The sequence below is a fragment of the Molothrus ater genome, chromosome 14, assembly GCF_012460135.2.
Source record: "Molothrus ater isolate BHLD 08-10-18 breed brown headed cowbird chromosome 14, BPBGC_Mater_1.1, whole genome shotgun sequence".
NCBI classification, from domain to species: Eukaryota; Metazoa; Chordata; class Aves; order Passeriformes; family Icteridae; genus Molothrus; species Molothrus ater.
This window is the reverse complement of record NC_050491.2, coordinates 4,241,121-4,259,396: the sequence shown is the minus strand read 5'-3', so window position 1 is coordinate 4,259,396 and position 18,276 is coordinate 4,241,121. Positions and strand designations below refer to the sequence as shown.

Below are 18,276 nucleotides of genomic sequence, written 5' to 3'. Positions count from 1 at the left end.
CGGGCTGACCTCTGTCACTGCCCCTCAGCATTAAACAGCTATTTTTGGACGCTTCCAGCCATCTGTGCACGCTGGAAGTGACAAGAACAGATCCGCTCCTTCTCTAAGACCTCGATGCTAATTTACTCTCCCTTTTTTTTTTTCCTTTAATTCTTTATTTCGATTTCTTCTCCACGCCCCTCATTTCATTCCGGTCGGCCTCAGGGTTACTGCCTCACTTTATTTGTGCCTTTTTTCCCCGCCTCTCTATTTTAACGGTAGCCTTAGGCTGCCGTTCCCAGCCCGAGGGATGCGGACACACCTGAGGGGAGGGACTCCCCCCCTTCACGGAGAGTTCCCGCCCTCCACGCACCGCGCATGCGCAACCGCTCCCGGTGTCATTCCCGCCCACCGCACGCGGTGATAGCGCTGCGCATGCGCAGCTGGGCGGATGGGCGGGACCGCGCCGCGCAGGCAGGCGGTTAGTGCGCATGTGTGGGCGGTGGCGGCGGGGTTTGAATGCAGGGACGGTTGGAGCCGGCGCGAGGCGGAGGTGGGAAGGGTGACCCGGGCGGCAAGAGGGCCAACTGCCCTGCAATGGTCAGTGCTGCCCCGAGAGACGGACCGTTAGTGGGATGGTGAGGGGCCAGGGCGGCGGCAGGGTCAGTGGCCGTGGCGGTCGGTGCCCAGGGCAGCGGGGGGATCCATGGTCAGTGGGCGTGAGAGGGGCACTCAGTGGCCAGGGCAGCGGGAGGGTCGGCGGCTGTGTGAGGGGGTGGTCAGTGACTTCCCCAGGGCCGGCCAGGCCTCGCCACCTCCGTCCCCTCAGGATGCCCCGGGCGGCCCTGGGGAAGTCGCGGTGGGGGCTGCAGGGGAAGGGGGTGAGGGGTGCTGCTGCCACGCTCCTCGTGTCGGCACCGAAGGACTCGCTGTCAGCCAGGACTGCCCTTCCAGCGGCTCTCTCCTTCACCAAACCTTTCTGGTAGAACTCCTGCGGGCCAAAAGAAAACAAAACATATGTAGAGAAGGTGCTGAGGGAGCTGAGAGAAAGCTGGTGCTGTACTCTTGAGTATGGTCACCGAGCTTTGCTGTACAGGAAAGTGACAAACACACCTATAGGGAAATAAGGGTGATTGTAACCTCGTAAGGAAGTGAGAGGAGTATGAATAGAAAGTCATTGTGTTTTATTGTGTCAGGAAGATAGGTTCCAGCAATCCAGGGACAGGGGTGCACACTCTACTGAGTTCAGGAGATCGTAGCAAAATTTCCAATTTTATGGGTAAAAGGTTGATCTCTCTGGCATATTGAGGAGAAAAAGCCATTTTTTGTGGGTGTATTTCACCCACAGCTCTGCAGTTTGGCACTGTTGGTAGCTCTTGTGCTTTATCTGGAAATTTACCCAAATTTCTTATTTTTTCCAATCTAAGCTGCTTAGTAGGAAGGCTGCAGAATAATCTAATTTTTGTGAAATAGGAAGAAAAGTGTTGTTATGGTCCTCTACAATCTGTACCTAACCTTGCAGAGAATCATGACTTGTTGACTGGGTTGTATTGGTGCACACAATAGAAGTAAGGAAAATAATAATTTACAAAATTAGCTTAGAAGAAAACTTGTTATGTTAACTTTCTGGTTATGTTGATTTTTTTATCAAAATGCTATATAAGATTGTATCAGATAATGTTTAACTTGAAAGGAGTTTGTGTTAATTTTTACTTGGGATTTTTTTCCTTTTTAATGTAAGATGAGAGTTTTGTTACACTGTTATCTTTGAGGATCCTGTCTGATCTTTTGGGGAGCAGTCAGCTCCAAACTATTTCTTTTGAATTTACTCTCATCTTATGCAGGATGCCTCTAAAATCTGCTTGTCAGGAAAATAAACATTTCTTTTCCTTGCAGGGAACCAGCTCTCTGACATTCCTCAGCTGATCTCTTTTCTTACCTAAGGAAGGATTGGCTCTCACATGACAAATGAGTAAAATTCTCCAGTCTCAGCTGGGAGTCTGAAAAGATGCAACGAAGGAGGAGTTCCAAGACCCCAAAGCAGCCTCTGCACGTTCACCATAAAAGCCAAACCGATCTCTCTGCCTGGCGAAAAGGAGGGAAAATTGACTCTGAAAAAAGTTTGCAGAATAATCAATCTGCTAATGATCAGAACTATGAGAGCCAGGAAGGGTCTCTAGAGCAAGCTTTGAGCTACTTTGAGAAAGGTGAGGAAATTTTTTGGGGTGGCTATCTAGGATTGAGATGATGATAGCTGCATTCTTAATTTAAAAAATGATTTCTGTTTTCCCTCTTTAATGCCTGAGCTATGTATTATTTCTTTAATGTCTTAGAAGTTTTATGTTCCTACAATGTCAAAAAAAAAAAAAAAAAAAAAGAAATAGCATAGAATGGTTTGGATTGAAAGGACCAAGCTCCCCTGCCATGGGTAGGGACACCCTCCAGTAGATCAAGTTGCTCAGGGCCCCATCCAGCCTGGCCTTGAACACTTTCAAGGATGGGGCAGCCACAGCTTCTCTGGGCAACCTCAGCCAGGGCCTCACCACCCTCACAGTAAAGAATTTTATCCCAATATCCCATCTAAACCTCCTTCAGTTTGAAGCCATTCCCTTTGTCCTGTCACTACATGCTCTTGTAAGAAGTCTCTCTACATATTTCTTATTATAATATTAATAATTTTAGAATAATTTTATTTCTCTTTTCCCTCTTTAACCCCTGAGCTATGTTATGTTTCTTTAATGTCTTAGAAGTTTTTCTTCTTTGTTACTATGTCAAGAAAAAGGAGTATGTGCAGGAGCAGTCCAGAGAAGCTTTAAGTTAATTTCTGTTCAGAAGTTGTTTCATCCTGTGCTTGTCCTGTTTCTTTTTCCTAGCTCAAGACTGTGTTGCACTGAAGAAGAAGAGTGTTGTGCAGAAACACTTGGATGCTGTGGAAAGCACTGCCCTGAAACAAGGGCTGCCCCCTGAAGGGTTTGAGATACTGCTGAACGTGGTGCTCAGTGGCAGATTTGGTACAGCATTTCTATACTGCTGGTGTATCTTGTGTGAATGTGCCTTCCCCCTCTAATCAAACCTGCTGAGAGAATGTGTTTATGGTACTGTAGCATAAAATTAATTTTTCTGGCATGATTTGGTGTAGTTTCCATTTTCTTTTGTTAAGCTGGAATGAATTATTTGTCATCATTTTGAGGTATAGGTAAGTCCTTACTAAATTCATACACACCATTACTTTGAGCAAGAAAGCTCTAAATAATTTACTCCAGAGGGAATTTTGACTTAAGCTGCAAAACAATATTGAAGAACCTGGTACATGAGCACCATCTTACTTGAAATTGTTTTTTTTTTCCAGCTGATACAGTGAATACTCGTTTATTGAAGAGCCTGATTCCTGCCTCAGTGATACCAGAAAATTCTGTGGTTACAGCTGTGTCTTGGCTCTGTGTTGGCAAATGCTCAGGCAACATCCAGGTAACTTAGTAAGTGTTTACAGTAGTTATTGCTTCTGTACAGGAACCATAAGAACTGGGTATTTTGAGGAATCAAAAATCCTGAGGTTTTTTTGTACAAGGTCTTACACAAGATACTGTCATTTACCAAGACTGGCAGAGATGCCCATTGCTGGAATGGGCAACCAAGAAACACATTAAGTTTCTGTGGAGATTTGGTTCCTGCTTATCTTGTATCTTTGAACTCCTCAGGAATGGTGTCTCCACCAAGATTTCTGTGGAATACTTCTACTATGAGAGGCATCCTTTAATTTCAGTGAGGTATCCCTCAGGTCATGTGCACCTTGGTTGTGGCAACATGACTTAACATTAGGAAAAGAGTCTTTTTTATGTTCATATGGTCTGCTCAAAGGTTTATGTGGTAGAATCATTTAGATGGGCAAAGATTAAGACACAGAATCCAACCATTAACCTACTGCTGCCAAGCCAACCATGTCCCAAGAGCCACAGCTGCACATCTTTTAAATCCCTTCAGGGATGGTGATTCAGCCACTTCCCTGGCAGTGTGTGCCAGTGCTTGACAACCCTTTCATGATGAAATTTCACCTATTATCCAATCTCAACCTCCTTGGCAGAACTTGTTGCTTGTTTCTTCTTGACCTATCACTTTTGTGCTTGGGAGAAGAGACTGACCCCTGCCTCAATTCAGCCTCTTTTTAGAGAGTTGTAAATAGTGAGAAATCCCCCTGAACCTCCTTTTCTCCAGGCTGAGCCCATGTGTGCCCTGTTTATTGGATTCCCTCCCTCCCAATCACCACTGATACACAGATAGGGTCCCATGGTTCTAGAAACCAAAACCCAGTTGCCAACAGCAGTGATGGGGTCAGTTGTTTACCTGGTGAATCCCTTGGCAGACTTTCTTCATCTGAATCCCCCTGGACTGTTTGTCTGTAGCTCCCTGGTTATCCTTGACAATGGTGTGTATCCTTACTGATCATGTCTCTGGAGCTGGATTCTGATTCCCCTGCCTTGCTTTTGCCCATCACTTAATGTCATGTGGGTTTTTTTTCCTGTCTGCAGCTGCTTTTTTTGAAGTGGCTGATCACAGTGTTTGACTTCATTGATCACAAGGAACAGCTTCATGCCCTCTATGGTTTCTTCTTCTTCTTCCTGCAAGATGAGAAGTTGGTAAGGAGAACTGAAGAACATATGGAGCTGATAAAATAAACCTAAATGTTCATTAGTAGTATTCATATTAATGCTAGAATTAGTCTGGAGTAGGTGTTGATTAGAGACCATTTTCTGATGGCAGGATTTCTGTTTTTATTTTCTCTTTGCATTGTAAGATTGCTGGGTAATTTAGATCCATAAACAGGCAAGCACTGTAAGATTGCTGTGGTCTGTCTGTTTAACATGTTTCCAAGCATTGCTACGCTGTATTACAAGAGTGTGAACATTTATTCTGTATAAATTCCCAAGAGTAACAGTGGTCTCTGGGATTGTCAGACATCTGCAGGTAAAGTCTCCTGCTCCTGGGCAGAAGCTGACTTGTATACCTGGGCAAAAAGGGAAAAATTTAGAGCAGTGTTTATTTAAGGTGAGAAACTAATTGCTGTTCTACTTAATTAATTTGAAATATAGCTTAAAAGAGTACAAGCATTCAGGCAATTTCTGCCATATGGCAACTGTAAAATCCAGGAATTTCAAAGTGTTTGGATTCAGTGCATAATAAGATAATCTTGGCAGTCATGTTAGGTATAAAATTGTTAATATTCTTTCACTTTAGGATATTTTATAGTTAAAACAAGTTCCTAAAGTTCTGAGTTATATTTCTTGTAATGTTTTTAATGGTTTTAGATTAACTTCATTTATAATCTTTCAATAAAACTGGATTTAAGGCCTTAATGTTTGAAATAGCTTTTTCAGACATGATGAGTCAGTTGGAAAGTGCAGCAGAGTTGGTTTGTAACTAGTTTAAGACTCTTTACAGCCTCAACTGCAGTTAAAAGTTCTAAAAAAGTATATTGGTTCAAAGGTGCCTTTCATTTTGAAAATGTAATTGCACTTTCACTGCTCACTCTTGTAATTTCTAGACCAAGTTCCAAAAGAAATGATCCAAGTTAATTAAACAGCTTGGTTCCAGTCAGGACTGCTCAGAGTGCAGATGAGGTTTTAAATGAAGTTGCTGTGTGGGGCTGTCTTTGTGCTGGTTTTTGTGTGTCCTGGCTGTGTCTGCAGCAGCAGGAGAGCTCATGGCTGCCCTTTTTGCAGTGCCCCTACGTTTGCCACCTGCTCTACCTGCTGACCAGGAGGGAAAATGGTGAGTCCCATCTGTATGAGCTAAAATACCATTTTATTTCTGATTCTGTTTGCTGGTGCTGCCTTTTCTTCCAATGCAGCTGATACAATGATTAGCCAATGTTGTGCTTTTAATGTGAGGAAGAGTGAATGGTAGTTCAGGCAAAACTTGGTGTAACACTTGCTGAATTGGAAACCTCTCTATTACCCTAGAAATAAGAATTATTGGTTCTGCTTGCTTTGTCATGATTTTATAATAAAAATGTTACTTATGTAACTTTTGCTTAGATGTCTACTATGGTATTTTTAAAATCCTTTATATTCTTAATTATGTTTCCAGTCAAGCCTTTTCGGATTAGGATGCTGCTTGACCTCCAAGCAAAAATGGTGAGTTTATTTCAGATGTTGTACAGTTTGGACTGTGGTTAATAATACACTTTGTAAGACTGATGTCCTTACACAGTGGAGAGGAATGACTGGACTTGGAACTGTAGGTTTTAGTCTTTGTGGCATCAGAGTTTCTTTTGCATGTGCATCCCTAATTTTCATGTGTGTTTTGTGAGCACATGCAGTGATATATGCAGAGATCAATGTGACCATGTATGGTAAGATCTTTGAAGCAAGGGGCAGCTTCATTTATCTGTTAGTCTTTAATTTCTATTCATCTTCCTTTTTCAAGTGGTACCAAAAATGTCTGAAAACTGTAAGATTGTAGAGGACTTGCTCCTTTTTGTAAAAGAAAAAAAACATAGCTATAATAACATGTTTTTTACACAGCAGAAGATTATTTTTTATAACTTTGTTAAATTCCTTTCTATCAGTTATGACTACAGAAAGGTCTTCAGTCCTCTTGTTATTGTTATTTAATTGACCCAGTTTCTGTTGTTTCTGTCAGCTTCAGTTGTTTATGATTATTTGATCTTGTGTAGCTCTGGGAATTTAACTTTTACTGATCACTGGGGATTTTTGCTTCTAAAATACAGCATTCAGTTTCTATATTAAAACATACCTCATGTATTCTCCCTCTTGTTCTGTTATTTAACAGGGAATGCAGTCTCATCTGCAAGCTCTGCTATCACTTTACAAACTTTTCTGCCCAGAACAGGTGACCATAACCCTTCCTGGGAAAATGAAGGTAAGGAATTAGATTTAGTCAATTCAAAACCAGGATTTACTACAGTATTTGTATGGAGATTTCTATTTAAGCTATAGCAGATTTACTGGTGAAGATTAATTCCATTTTCTCTTTTCACTGAGTAAAATCAGGTTTAGATGAGGATTCTTTGCCTTGTGTTTTGTTTCCTTTTCATCATAATGAGATGATTTGGTAAGGAATGACATCTACCTTTATTCTATGAGGATTACTTTAATCCTTTTGCTGTTCCTGCTGGGTTTCTTCATTATTATTATTTCACACAATATTATGTTCTGAAGGAAACAAACTGTCTAATTTGTCAAGGTATTGTTCTAATTGCTGCCATTCTCAAGTACAAATGGCAACGGAAGTCAGTAAGTAGCTCTGCACTTGGAAAGTCTGTGTCATAGGAGAGAGAAAAAAGCAGATAAAAATGTAGGAAATGGATTTGTCAGAGCTGCAAAGAACAGCAAAAAATAATTCCCCTTTTAGAGAGGCCTGTGTGCTCAGCCCTTTGACCAAGTAGAAACATGTAGCAGAACCAGATATAGAAGAGAAAACAGCATCTGGGGAGACCTAAATTGTGCAACAAAATTTTATTTCAGTGGGATAGACTTAAAAATTTGAGATTTTTGTTGGTTTTTTAGAACAGACATTTAATTTATATGCAGACAAATTGAGTTTCAATAAAATTTATTTCAATCTGCTTGTGTATTTGTATTGTTCTCTAAATTTTTACTTTGCATTTTGCTGCACAGTCATCTGTGGAAAATTGGTTGGAAATTTTGAAAATTGAAAATCAGTTGGAAAATTTACATTTTTAGCATGCACATTTGCATTTTTTAGAAGTGCAGTAAATTCCTAGCAACTAGATCCCAAATATTTCTACAACTGTCCTTATGAACACAGTGTTGTGTACTAAAAGCTTGATTAGCTATGTCCAAGCCAATCTGAATACTTTTGTGATGGTTTGGCACTTGATTAGAATTTAAAGACTGATTGGCATTGAAATGTCAAAAAAAATTCTGCAGAAAAGGTGTTAGCTTTTCCAATTGGCTGTAGTAATATCTACATTAATTTGAGTATTTGGTTATTCATGGCATTGTTCTGTTATGTGGGTGTCACTGATGCTGAATTCAGGAAATTTTTCTATCAACTGAGCATACTTTGGTCATGTTTAATTTTAAGGTATACTTGAGATTTAATCTATGAGTTGATGATTGGTTTGAATTAAGAGTATAAGATAGAAGTGTTGGAGATCCCTTCTGAAATGGGGGACGTTGTTTCCAAAGGAAATAAAAGCCCAACTGTTGAATTGTAGACCAAAGGTGATGAAACTGAGGATGATGAGAGTTCTGTGCTGGGAAAATCTGTCAAGTAGAGCCAAGTGTCTCTACATGACTGTGGTGATGTTTATCAGAATAGAAAGTGATCTTTCTATTGCTTTGTCTTGGCTTAACTTCTTGCATGGATGTCTGATTTCTGTTTCCAGACTTACTTCAAGAACTCAGAGGGCCCATGGAAAGCAGCAATCACTGCAGTAAGGCAGAGAAACCAAGGAACCTCTCCCCTGTCCCAAGCAGTGTTTTTAGGCACATCTCAACCTCAGTCAAGAAAAAGGGTATGTTATGGGCCTGAGGCACACCCTGGAAGGTGCCAAGTAGTGCTTTTCATGAGGAATATTGGCAAATAATGAGAGTCTGGCTTTATTTCAGCACTGGAAAGTGGGGAGTAACTATAGAGAAATGCAACAATCAATTGTAATGAAAGCCTGGATACCTTTTTTGGAAAACTGGGTCTTTCTGGGAACACTGCTCACGAGTGCAGCCAATTGCATTGGAAACTGAGTCATTTGTGTTTCCTTTCTACAGAAATGGAATGCCCAGTTGGTTATACCTGCAAGCAGTGCAAACACAAATCATTTAGGAGAGGGCAGAGAAAAGAACTGGTTTTATTTGTACAGTCCGAACGAGTCTTTTCCAGTGGAGCAGCTGCAGACCTTCCCTCAGCTCCTACAGAATATCCACCGTCTAGAGGTGAGTTTCAGGAAGTTCTTGGTGAATATTTTGGGAGATTTAAAGGATCGCCTTCTAAGCCCTATTTATATGTGAGTAATGTGTGGGCTACCTAATTCTAACAGAGCTTCTAGTCCTAACTGAGGAGATTGGATGAGTCCTGTGAATGGTCTTGTGGTGATAAAAAGATTGGACATGAGGTTCTCTGGCAGTTTATTGATGTAAATACTGAATAATTCTTTATTTTTTTCTTGCAGTTTCCTTCCCAGATGGGTTCAGTACTGACAAACCCCTTATTGCTTCACTACATGAATTGTGTGAAAGATGAATCTATTTACCTGAGGCTCTACTATTGGATGGGCCAGAGGCTCCAGGAAGGTAAGAACTTCAGTATTATCTTGTGAGGTAGGGAGCTAAGGGATGTCTGAGGCTTTTCACTTTTCAGTAATGGTTCTTTGCTATTCAGATTTACAGTGATAACCATAGAGTGTTATAACAGCTACTGGAGGAGAGCTGAATTTGGTTTCTCATTGTGCTTGTTCTTGCTGTGCTCGTATTCAAGTACAGTATTCTCTCCTGTTCAGAATGCACCTGGTGTGTGGTTGATAACCCATATGAAGAAGAATTCAAGAGCTTCCTGGAAACTGCCTACAAGGCAGAATGTTTCTTGCAGGTGAGTGAGTTTTGTGGAAGCCAAGGCTTTCACAAAGTCTTCCCTTAAAGAGCTTCTGGCACTTACCTGTTTCCTGTAGTATTTCTGAGACAGTGACTCAAGTGATAAAAATACCTGTACCTATGGCAAGTCAATATTCTGGAAATGGCCTTGTTTTCTGCAGGAAGAATAATCTAAGAATGATAATTTGAATATCCTGGCAAATATGGCAGGAAGGAGCTGTGAGCCTCTTGCTTTCTCCAGAGTGATGTGAGCATGGCAAGCTGCAGTCAGTTGACTTTTTGAATGCTTTTCTTCTGCTTTTCAGGAGGGATTTTCTGCCTGTGAAGAGTTCCTGTATAAGACCCTTCCTCTCTGGGATGGCGTCTGCTGCCGCTCAGAAATCCTGAAGCTCGTGAGTTGGATCCCCCTCAGCAGTTTCTCTGGTATGTGCCTCAGATTCTTTGGGTGATCTTGGACAGTGGGGATATCTCAGGGCATAGAATTTGTGCACTGATATCATACTGCTTTCTCATTTTTTTCAGACATTAAGCCATATCTCTTTGATCCCCTGGCACAGCTCTTTTTCACATCATCTATTTACTTTAAGGTAATTCAAGTGAACACAGTGGCTGTTTAGTTCTAGTTGATACTGCTATCTGTACTTGTGTTAGGGGTAGCAGTCTGAGGGACTCTATAGGAAACATCTTTTTGAGAAGTCTCTGCCCAAACAGGATAAAATATATTTACAGTTTAACTTCTTTAGGAAATAGGTGCTTTAAGATAGTTTCCTTTTTTTGACTGGAATTAAGCTGGGGCACTGGAGATAAAAAGAACTGATAGCACACAACACAATAGTTCATTTGTTTTATTGCAGTTTTAACTACTTGTTTAAGCAGTTTTATTGCAGTTTTTTCAGTACTTGAAGTTCACATTCTCCAGGAAAAGCTATATACAACACATACATTCAATTCTAGGGGCCATGCAACTATGTCACTGCTCCTGAGAAACTCCTGCTACCTTTCCTTGGATATACAATTTCTCAAGGCATTCTTTGTTTGGAATTATTCTCTTGCATAAATTGTCATCAACCTGATTTCTTTTTGCCTATTGCAGTGCAGTGTTCTTGAGAGCCTGAAGGAGCTGTTGCAGAACTGGTTAAATTGCAATGTGATTCAAATGGATTTTGAGATTTCTTCTGTGTAAGATGTTTGACAGATTTCTTCTGTTTTCTTCTGTTTGTCTTTAAAGAATGTGAGCCGTGTTCTGTGCATTGCTCAACAGTGTACTTAGATCTATATTCTAGCCCTAACACCCAGCCTAAAGACCAACCAGGAGGTTAATAATGCAGTTATGATTCTGCTATGTTGTAAGCCACCTTGTCAGGCCTGTTCTTTGTCTTTCTTTAGAAGTATTTCTGCTGACACTGGAAATTGAAGTGTCCAGAATTCAAAATCCTCATAACACTGACAGCTGGGTGTTCATAATGGTGCTGATAACAATGTCTTACTGCCTGTATTGAAGAACAAGTATCTGTTGTTGAGTATTTGATGGGGCAAAAGCATAAATTTCAATTTTGTTTTACCATTTTCCATGTTGCTGTTTGCAAAGAAGTATCTGTAATTCTGTGCTATGTCTTTGCTGCAGGAACACCACCCTGTGTGGGCTAGTGAACGTGGTGGCTGAGCTGGTTCACTTTGTGGGATGGATCTCTACTGTTGCACTGCGTTTGGAGAACAATTCCACCTTCTTGCTCTACTTCATTCTGGATTTCTATGGCACTGTGTGTATCCCAGTCATTTTGTCTTTCTTTTCAAGTACTCCTAAGGCTGTTTGCATTTTTAAGCTAGAGTATAAAAACATCTTCCTCATTCTAGTTTACAGAACTTTGTGATTAAATGCCAGAACATTCCACATACTTGGTGGTATGTGGAATATTCTGCAGCAGAAAGCTGCTTTTGTTGCATCCACAGGCAGAAGCAAATATGCTGCTAGAAAGTGATTGCTCTTAATTCAGAGGTGAACTGAGGAAGGAGAATTAACAGTAGGCCATAACCTGCTTTTTTAATGCTGACTTTAAGGAAAAGAACAGTGATCAGTTCAATTTCAAACAACATATCTTGTTTTTTTTTTTGTTAAATGTTTCCTTAAAAATGTGGGGTTTTTTTCCTAGTTTGTACTGTAGGCAAACTGAGCAGCATCAAATAGCCTTAGGTATTCTCCAGCTTCCTCATGTCCTCTCTGTAGTTGTGCTTATTGTGAGCTCCAGCCATGCTGTAACAACAGCAACAGTTCCTACAATTCAGGTTGGGAATAGCTGAAAAAACAATGACAGTTCTGGGATCTATTTGTAACTGAATTTGTCCACTAAAAATGCACAAAACTGATGGGTAACAACACTTGTGTAAGACACCCTGGCCTTCCCTTCTGGGTGATCTGGCTGGAATTCAGTGTCATGCTCTCTGTTGCTCTGACTCCCTGGCAGTTTGTAATAATCATTGCTTTGGCAGTAATAATCAGCCTGGATGTGTTTCATTCCTGCAGGTGTGTGACATGTACCTGAAGTACAACCTACCTTTGCTGATAATGCCTCCTGCTGGGGTTTTCTACCCAGCACTGCTCAGCATGGATTCTGTCAACTTGAATCAGCTCTGCTACATTATGTACAGGTACTGCAACAGTGGTGGGCTGCAGGGACTCCTCATCTTCTTTCAGTCTTTTGGAAATGAAATGACTTTGTTGTTAAAATCTGGAATCTACTTCTTGCTGTGCAAGGTAAAGGAAAAAATTCCACTTGTGTCCAGCTTTCATGATAAAGGATTTTACAGCTGTAGTTCTTTTTTTTATTTTCAAGTCTGTTATCCAAGATAGCAGGACTCTGACCTCTTTCCTGGTATTATTTCCATATCTTTGATATGTGAAGGAAGAAGTTCCCCAGTCAGCCAGCTGGGATTAATGGTAGTACCTATACAACTTCTCACTCCTCTTCTTTGGCTACTACACTTGAGTTTTTCCTTACAAGTTCTGCCATGTGCCCATGTGCTGAGTAGGAAGCACTTCTTCCACCTCCAAACTCCAGGAGTTTGGGACTGCCTCACGCTGCTGGCAAGGCCAAAGACAGCACTGTTTGTTGCTCTGCAGGATCCACCACCAAGGCTGCACTTCTTGGCCTTGTTAGTTCCAGTGGCTGCATCTGAGGAGAAGAGTGGCCAATAGCTGACAGCTGGTGCAGGGCTCTCCATGTGGCTTTTTCTCTTAAGCAATCTACAGGGTAATTAACATGACAGGAAGGTCTCTAGGAAATAAGAAGAGCTAGTGCTTATTATATAGAACAACTGTCAACTTGCATTACTTCCAGTGGCTTCTGTTTCTTTGCTTAGTGAATGAAAGTCTCCCTTCTTAAAAACACACTGCATTTCTCTGCTGATTTAAAGGCTGGATCTCCATTCTTGTGTGTTGCATTTATGAAGGTGACTGTCCCAGGCAGGCTGGTCATGTGTGAATCATTTAAGAGACTAATATTATTAGGTATGTCCCTACTCTTCCAAGTGATAAAGTCCCTTTGAATCCTTTTTCATGTCTCTCTCTTTCACCAATAAAGTTTGATGATCTTTCTCATGGTGGAAGTAAGTTTTCTTGATACATTCCTCCAGTTTTTTTCAACACAGGCATGTAGTAAAAATTTACAGGCCCCTAACTTTCTCTTTATTTTGGCTTTTTTTTTTCAGGTATCGAACCAACTTAGTGGCTGCAAAAGAAAATGAGCTGAGTAAAAAGGTATTGTGGACACATCTATTATGTGCTAGAGCAGACTTTAGCAAGGATCTGGGTTGAGTGGAGGGGAGGTGTACTAATGGCCATCTTTTAAGGACTGGAGGGAGCACACAGCTGCTTTGAGGATGTTATTTATTGATTTTTTTTTTCCCCCCCCTCAGAAAATCCTGCAGTTCAAGTTCAGTAGCCAGACATACCAAGAGTACAACCAGTACATAATAGCTATGGTGGGCTGTCTGTGGACATCCAGTGCATTCAAGAAGGATATTCATCCTCAAGGCCTTTGTATGGATGATAAACTGCTGAGTAAAACTGCAGTGAAGGAATTAAAATCCAGCTTTAACATTGTCTATCATCCAGCCATGATGGGCTACTCTGTTCAATTCCTGCAGCAGGTAATGGTGTAGGCCAAGATTTGGATCTTTCATGGCACCACATGTTCTGTCTTGACTGTTTCTGTTGAACAGTGTCTCTGTGTCCTGGCTGAGTGGTAGAGGCAACTGAGCTTTCAAAAGCTGCTGTGGCATTCTGTGTTTGTTAGATTATTGGCACAATTTGAAGAGCCTTTCTTTGTGTGGTATGAGAGCAGTTGAATGTATGAATGTAGCAGTTTTGGATGTGAATTTGTACTCATGATAGTTTTGAGATAGACCTAAAATAGCTAATTAATGAAATAAATGGCACTTCAGCAAAAGCTTACCAAAGGTGCATTCTGCCCCACAAAATAGGCAGTGTGATCTAAATATTTAAACTCTAGAAAGTCAAGGAATGCATGGTTAAATTATATACAGCTGTTCATGCTAGAATTTGTTAGCAGTGCTTTCTGGCTCTTGAGTGGTAGCTAAAAAGCTAAAAAGTGGTAGCTTTTTTGGCTTACTAAAACAGAAATACAAGCAGCTGCTTCAAGTACAGAGGTAAGATAACATGGAGCTGTCTTGCATTGTCTGGTGAGTTCTGCCAGGAGTTCCCTTGAGCTGTGGGTGCCCCCATGTGTTCAGTGCAGCTGCTGAAGAGTGGAGAGAGCAGTTTGCCAGAGCTGTTACTGTCCCAAGATGTGTGTGCTGCTCCAAGAAGCCAGGTTCTGTAGGCTGTCCAAGGGCTGCACAGAGATGCCAGTTTGTTGTGAGAAACTCTGGCAGGCTCGAGCAAGTGTAGGTGTGACTCCTGGAATGCAGCAAGGGCCACCTGAGAAGTTGAAGCAAAGATTGTGTTTAGGAACACTTGAGAAATTAGCCTTTGTTATGTGCTCAGTGTCCTGAATCAAGCTAGTTTGTGTCTTACTGCTCATTAAACTCAGCTTTTGTCTTTGCCCAAGGAAACTATTTTGATTTTGTTGGACCAAGGAAAGAAGTTGTATATATCTCATATCTTTTGTCCACATAATTTTTGTTCTGAGGCTTCCTAGAATCATGGAATAACCTGCAATGGAAGGGGCCCACAGAAATCATAAAGTCCAACTCCTGCCTCTGCAGAGGACAGCCTAAGAATCCCACCCTGTGCCTGGGAGTGTTTCCCAGACACTTCTTGCATTCTGTCTGACTTGGTGCTGTCACCACTTCCTGGGGAGCCCATTCCAGTGCCCAATCACCCTCAGTGGGAAGAACATTTTCCTGATATCCAACCTAAACTTTCCCTGACACAGGTTCCTAATTTTTCTTTATAAGTTTTGCACATAAAAAAAAAACCTCAGACTATAAACCCACAACCATAACACAAAACCAAAAAACACCCAACCTCAAAATCCCTTAAAAAAACCCCCAAAACCTTCTAGTGGGGAATTCTCGCATTCTCCTCCTACTGTAGAACTAGAAGAAATTTTGCTTAGCAGCTATGACAAATGTGTTTTGAGGCAGGAGGAAATAATGTTGAGCTGCAGGGACACCAGAGGGCACTGCTCTGCAGCACTGGGGGAACAAACACTGATTTCAGTGTCACTTCTCTCCTCTTGCTCATTCTTGTTAATTTATGGTGTTTAGAAAGGGAGACTTTTACACTGTAGAGAGACAATGGTAAAGATACCTGTGAATATTCCCTGTTGCTGTCCTGTAATGCTGCAGCACAGGTCAAGAGGGTCCAGATATTTCTTTGCCACTTATGCCCAGGGTATGATGCTGGAAGCCCCCTCTGAAGCAGGATTAAAAAATCTCTGAATTTCATTGCATGTCTGCATTTCCTGATTTAGGAGAGGCCTTAGCAAAGACCCACCAATCCTGGACATACTTTTTATCTGACTTGATATTGTTTTATTTCCTTTCCTTAAGATTTGTCCTGATGATACCACCTTCAACTTCAAATTAATTAAGGTAAGATTTCTTGTTTTAGTAAATAAAGCAGGCAAATTTCAGCAGCTGTGTTGAAGAGGATGAGGTTATAATATTCACCAAACTCACCAATGCTCTAGAAAAATTTTGGAAGGGTAAAAATTCCAGCTGTAGGCTGTGATTCAGTCTCTTAACAGGGCCAAACAAGAGGACATCAACACCTGAAAAGTTAAGTATCTGTGGCTAGTGATTTGAGATTTTATGTATTTCCTTCATGAGTCAGTGCAGTGTCAGGACAGGGCTGTTTATTGCTCTCTGCAGGCTCCAGAAAAAGTTACATTCTTGATGCACCTAAAGTTCATTGATAATTCAAATTCTGCTTCATATTGTATTTCTGAGACAGATGTGTAGCTTTGTAACAGCTTTGAACAGGAATCCTCCACTGAGCAAATACTGTGGCAGTTGGTTTCCTTTCCTATGCCACAGAGTACTTCAAACCTGATCTGGAGGAATCACCACTAGTGATGGAAGGAAGGCTTTAATAGCCATGTTCATTGAGTTCCTGACATATTCCCTCTTGATCCAATAGACTTTTCTTTTTCTAGAAGTGGGATTTATAAAAACTTTTAGTATTAAAGAAAGATCATGATTCAGTCTAAGAATGTGTGCTGTGTAATTGTGGGCATTTTGGACCAGCAGATGACCCTGTACCCCTGTGGATATTTACAGATGTCACCCAACACGTGGATGTTGTCCCACAGGAAGGCAGAGTTTGCAGACCTTTCCAAATTGGCTTAAGAATGGTAAAGCTTTGTTCTGCACATCTGACTCTTCTTTCTGGTTTACAGGGGAAGAAGTGGGACTGGTATCTGGAATATCTCTACGCCCAGGGTTTGAAAGGGCTGAAGGTCTTCATTGAGAGCAGCATCAGTCGGGTTTCCCAGGCTGCGCGCAGCCAGGCAGGGAATGTGGAATCGTGACCTGGGGCTCACTGCAGTTCTTCTGTCATCTGGAGCAGACTTGCAGACTCTAAAGGACTCTGTCACTAATTCTTCCTTTCTCAGAGGAGAGAAACGGAGCATTGACTCTTATCTGCACTTTTGTACTGACATCTCTCTTATGAAAGTGAAGACACAGATGTTGAGGCTGGCTTGGTTCACTAACACTGAACCCCCTCTTGTCCCTGCTAAACTTCTCTGGTCTGAAGCTATGTGACATCCACCTTTTTCACCCTGGTGTGTCTCTGTTGGAGTATCTGTTCTGATTGAGAAACAAAACAAAATTTCCATCTCAAAACTGCAGTGAGCAGTGGTGCTTCATTTATAAGTAATGTTGACCCGTGACCTGCTTTGCCTTCCTCAGCAGCAGGTAATGAGAAACATCTTCATCAGCCTTTCAGGGATGCTGTGGATGTCTTGGATTGGAGCAATGTGAGCTTCCCAATCCCCTATTGTACTCTGTATGACTTTGAACAGACTGACCAAACTGACCTTCCTGAAATTTATTTTCATTTTGAGGCTTAAGGAACAGATTTTATGCTAACTCTGGTTCTAATGATGTTCTAGTACAGCTGGAAAGTACACTGACCTGGAGTTCAGTTGATGATTTATTGCACAGTGTTGACACCAGCTCACCATTTTCTGTATTGATAAGTGCAAATGTAACTTTCCCTTTGTGTGTTTTTAGCTTGGTAGGTGTTGTATATTATTTGAGTACATATGTATAATATATATTCTGTAAAATATTTCTAATGTGTCATTTTGAAAAAACTCTTTTGCAAAATGTATCTTCTCCTGTCATTTCAAGTCTGAGTAGAAGCTGAACTGAGGTTTCCAAAATCTGAATGAACTTTATTTTTCTGCTGTGAAACAGAGTTGTAACCACTTGACAGTTGGGTTAGATGATAGTGAATTTTGCATTGTGAATCTGTGCTTTGATTCAGTAAAGGAATCAGTCTTGAGAGCGACTCTGGAGCCACTCAAGCTGTTTGCTTTCTTCATCCTCTCAAAATCAGACTGGTTGAGTACCAGAGTTCTCAGCTCAAGTACATCTGGTTAATGTCTAAAGTATTGCCCTTCTCTTTCATCTGTCTTATCCCAAGTAGTGTAAGTGCTGCTTGCTAATTTTTGTCAAGAGAAACAGATCTTCAAAACCCTGATTATATTTTTTCAACAGGAGAAACTCCACCTATTAAGAATTCCTCCAAGTGGATATGTTTCAACATGTGGCCCTAACATATAATAAGTATTATAATTTTTCTATGAAGCTACCTTCAAAATGATGTTGGAAATGTTATTTCCACTTATGCTGGAATCTCAAAGAAGCAATAGCCAGGAAGACAAGGCTTCCTGTTGGCTGGGTGCTGTTTGGAGTTTGTGGAAAGTTCATTCCTGTCAGCTGCCAGAGGCTTCATTTCACTTGTGAAAGATGCCAGGGCTCTTAAGAGAGTGTGTGATGTGTGTAAATGTATTTAAAGGGGCTTATAGAGAATCCTTTAGGATATACTGAATGTTTTACAGTTACTGGTCTTGAGATCAGTTTTCCCTTGGGGTTGGTGTTTGGTTGAAGAAACAGAATCATGTTATGGAAGACTTGCAGCATCACAGGTCTTTGTTATACCCTGGATTTTGAAAGTATTTAAGCAAACTGTGCACAGTTTTGACATTCAAGTACACAGGCTGGGCACTTGGAAGTGCAGAACTACAGCAACAGGACA

The 18,276-nt window shown here is 41.1% G+C and overlaps 1 protein-coding gene across 1 annotated transcript; it reads left to right on the top strand.

Moving 5' to 3' along the window:
- Nucleotides 1–503: 503 nt before the first annotated feature.
- On the top strand, nt 504–17,526 carry CENPI (centromere protein I). Its single transcript, XM_036402157.2, has 21 exons — nt 504–579; nt 1,876–2,186; nt 2,853–2,990; nt 3,329–3,447; nt 4,506–4,613; nt 5,697–5,745; nt 6,064–6,110; nt 6,769–6,858; nt 8,351–8,479; nt 8,730–8,894; nt 9,131–9,251; nt 9,458–9,546; nt 9,854–9,971; nt 10,071–10,135; nt 10,642–10,727; nt 11,173–11,308; nt 12,070–12,194; nt 13,254–13,302; nt 13,461–13,694; nt 15,561–15,602; nt 16,409–17,526. The coding sequence occupies exons 2-21, from the start codon at nt 1,988–1,990 to the stop codon at nt 16,538–16,540; spliced, it is 2,241 nt and encodes a 746-aa protein (XP_036258050.1). The 5' UTR covers nt 504–579; nt 1,876–1,987; the 3' UTR covers nt 16,541–17,526.
- Nucleotides 17,527–18,276: the final 750 nt, after the last annotated feature.